Source organism: Emydura macquarii, unplaced genomic scaffold (assembly GCF_026122565.2).
Source record: "Emydura macquarii macquarii isolate MOO-44397 ecotype Brisbane River unplaced genomic scaffold, CSIRO-AGI_Emac_v2 contig_934, whole genome shotgun sequence".
NCBI lineage: Eukaryota > Metazoa > Chordata > Testudines > Chelidae > Emydura > Emydura macquarii.
In genome coordinates, this window is record NW_027131071.1 from 6,959 (window position 1) to 9,733 (window position 2,775).

The following is a 2,775-nucleotide window of genomic DNA, read 5'->3' on the forward strand; positions in this document are numbered from 1 at the left end:
TCTGGAAAAGTTCACCTGGCTTTGGTGTGAACCCGGTTCTTTCTTCAGGGAGGACTAAATGGACTTAAAACACAGGGGAGAAGTGGTTTAAGAGTTGTTCCAGTTACTGGAAGATGTTTGTAAACTCTCATCAGACAATGGAAATAAATGTCATTTCCGGTGTAACTATTTCTAGATTTTAAGGCCAGAAGAGACCACTGTGATTCTCTAGTCTCACCTTCTGTATCGCACAGTCCCTAGAAACTCACCCAGCAATTTCAACATCAAATGCTATCTTTTGGCTGAACTAGGAAAACGCACAGCTGTGTGCAACAGGAGCACAAAAAGGAGAAGAGTTTTCATCACTTTAATTCTAGGTCGTGACCCTGTGCTCCTATCCTGTGGCTGGGAAAAGGAAGGAGGGTCTTGTGGGTAAGGTAGGGCACCAGGATTTAGGCAACAAACAAAAAATGAAAAACTCTGGCACACACTCCCTGTGTGAGCTGGGACCTTGAACCACAGAGCAGTGCACTAACCATAGGACCAGCCGCCCAGCTGGTCAGGCTGGATTCTCGCTGTCCCAGAGCTTCCCCCTGCACAGTGGAGACTGGGGATAGCAAGAAGCCAGTTACAAGCATTTCATTCTAGGGAACTGGGTGATGAACTGACCCTTCACTTGACGAATACCCTGATTATCCTCACACGAATTTTTTCTGTTTTCACACTGTACACAATTGGGTTCATCAGGGGTGGGACCAGCATATAGACGTTGCCCAGGACAATTGGCAATATCGGAGAAGAGTTCTTCACGAATCTATATATCACAGCTAAGGCAATATGTGGTGTGTAGAAGAGGAGGACGACGCAGACATGGGAGACGCAGGTATTTAGGACCTTGAGGCGCTTCCCATGGCATGCAATACTCAGCACTGATTTAAAGATCATCACATAGGATAGGAGGATGAGCAGCACGTCCAACACCCGTGAAGAGACTGTTAAAAAGAACCCATAGATGATGTTGACGCTGATATCTGAACAAGCCATTGTCATGACCTCCTGGTGCAGACAGTAGGACTGGGAGAGGATGCTTTCCTTACAGTATTGATGCTGTTTCAGGAGAATGGGGAGTGGTAATACTAGGACAACCCCTCTTAGCAGAGACACCAGTCCCATCTTGGCTATTCTTGGGGGCGTTAAGATGGAAGCATATCTCAGCGGGTTACAGATTGCCACAAACCGGTCAAAGGCCATGGACAAGAGCACAGACGATTCAATTAATGTAAGTGAGTGGATGAAGAACACCTGAACAAAACAGGCATTGTGGCTGATCTCCCTAGAGTGAAACCAGTATATGCCCAGTGTTGTTGGTAGGGTGGATAATGATAAGCCAAGGTCTGTAACAGCCAGCATGGAAAGGAAAATGTACATGGGCTCATGGAGGGATGGATCTGTTTTTATAATGAACAGAATGACTGAATTTCCTAATATGGAAATAATGTACATTAAGCAGAAAGGGATGAAAATCCAGACATGGACGTCTTCCAGCCCAGGTATGCCGGTGAGAAGGAAGACTGCAGGTTGGAATTTGGTATCATTGACAGCTGACATGATATACTGTGTGGGTCCAAGGAGTTTTGAACTTTACTTCCTGAAAGGAAAAGTAACAGGAGACTAGGTAATATTGAAGGAAACATCATTCTGCTCTCAGTGCATGTCTAGAGTCTTTCAGAAGGTCAAGGAAGATCAACAAAAACATAGTCTTGGATTTACACATAATGATTACCTGTTCTGTTCATTCCCTCTGAAGCATCTGGCATTGGCCCTCAGGAAGACAGGATACTGGGCTTCATGGACCATTAGTTTGACCCTGTGTGGCCGGTCCTATATTCTCACGTACACCACCGATAGGGAATGCCAGACTGGATCAGACCTGTAGTTCATTTAGCCCCTTTTTCTGTGGCTAGGAATAGAAGTGTCGGAAGGAGGTAGAAGAAGCCGTACAATAGCCAGCTGTGAGATAACCTGCTCCCAGGGGAAAATTCCTCCTGACACAGACATATTTTGTGGTGTAAATCAGGAAGGTTTATGACCCTCTCAAGCTATTTGAAAAACCCCTTACTACTGTAATTGGATTTTCTGCTTCCCTAGATCAACCTCCGGTCCCTCTTTGAATCCTACTAACCTCTTGGTCCCATTGATATCTTGTGGCCATATTTTCCATAGCCTGCTTGAGCACTGTGTGATTTTAGAATTGTGTTCTTGTGAGCGCATGGTGAATATGGTCATTGCATTTATCTGTCCTGCACTGATGCTATGTATAAATGTGTTTTATTGTCTTGTTACATTTTTCTTATTTTCTCTATTCCTGAGAGACCAAATTACATCACTGACTCCTTGTAGTATGTGGGAAAGATTCTAAGGGCCAGGTTCTGAATTCAGAAACTTTGACTGGAATAGCATCACTCCAAATTTACCTGTGTAAATTCGATGAGAATCGGGCTCTATTAACTTTCACTTACCAAATACTCTCAGTGATACATTGTGCCCCAAAGAATCCCTTCAAAACAAGCTGAATGATTTGCCTGGACAGTGTTGACTGGATGCAGACATGTCAATCATCCTAAAAGCTTCTCTTTATCCTCACAGGACCCACATCCTTTCTTATGCGAGGGGTTTTAGATCTTTGGCAAGTTCCAAGCTAAAACAATGAGTTTCTTCAGCTGGGTGGGGGAGGGATTGGAACTCAAATGATGAATAGTGCAAACACCAGTGTGACAGGTGCTGAGCAAGAACTGC

At 44.4% G+C, this 2,775-nt stretch overlaps 1 protein-coding gene across 1 annotated transcript; it reads right to left on the reverse strand.

Moving 5' to 3' along the window:
* Positions 1-651: 651 nt before the first annotated feature.
* LOC137149988 (olfactory receptor 51G2-like) lies at positions 652-1,587 on the reverse strand. The gene has a single exon (XM_067543637.1). It carries the CDS (start codon positions 1,585-1,587, stop codon positions 652-654), a length of 936 nt encoding a protein of 311 aa, XP_067399738.1.
* Between the last annotated feature and the right edge of the window lie 1,188 nt (positions 1,588-2,775).

Coding starts and splice junctions, on each gene's coding strand:
- LOC137149988 (XM_067543637.1), bottom strand. CDS start 1,587: ATGTCAGCTGTCAATGATACCAAATTCCAACCTGCAGTCTTCCTTCTC.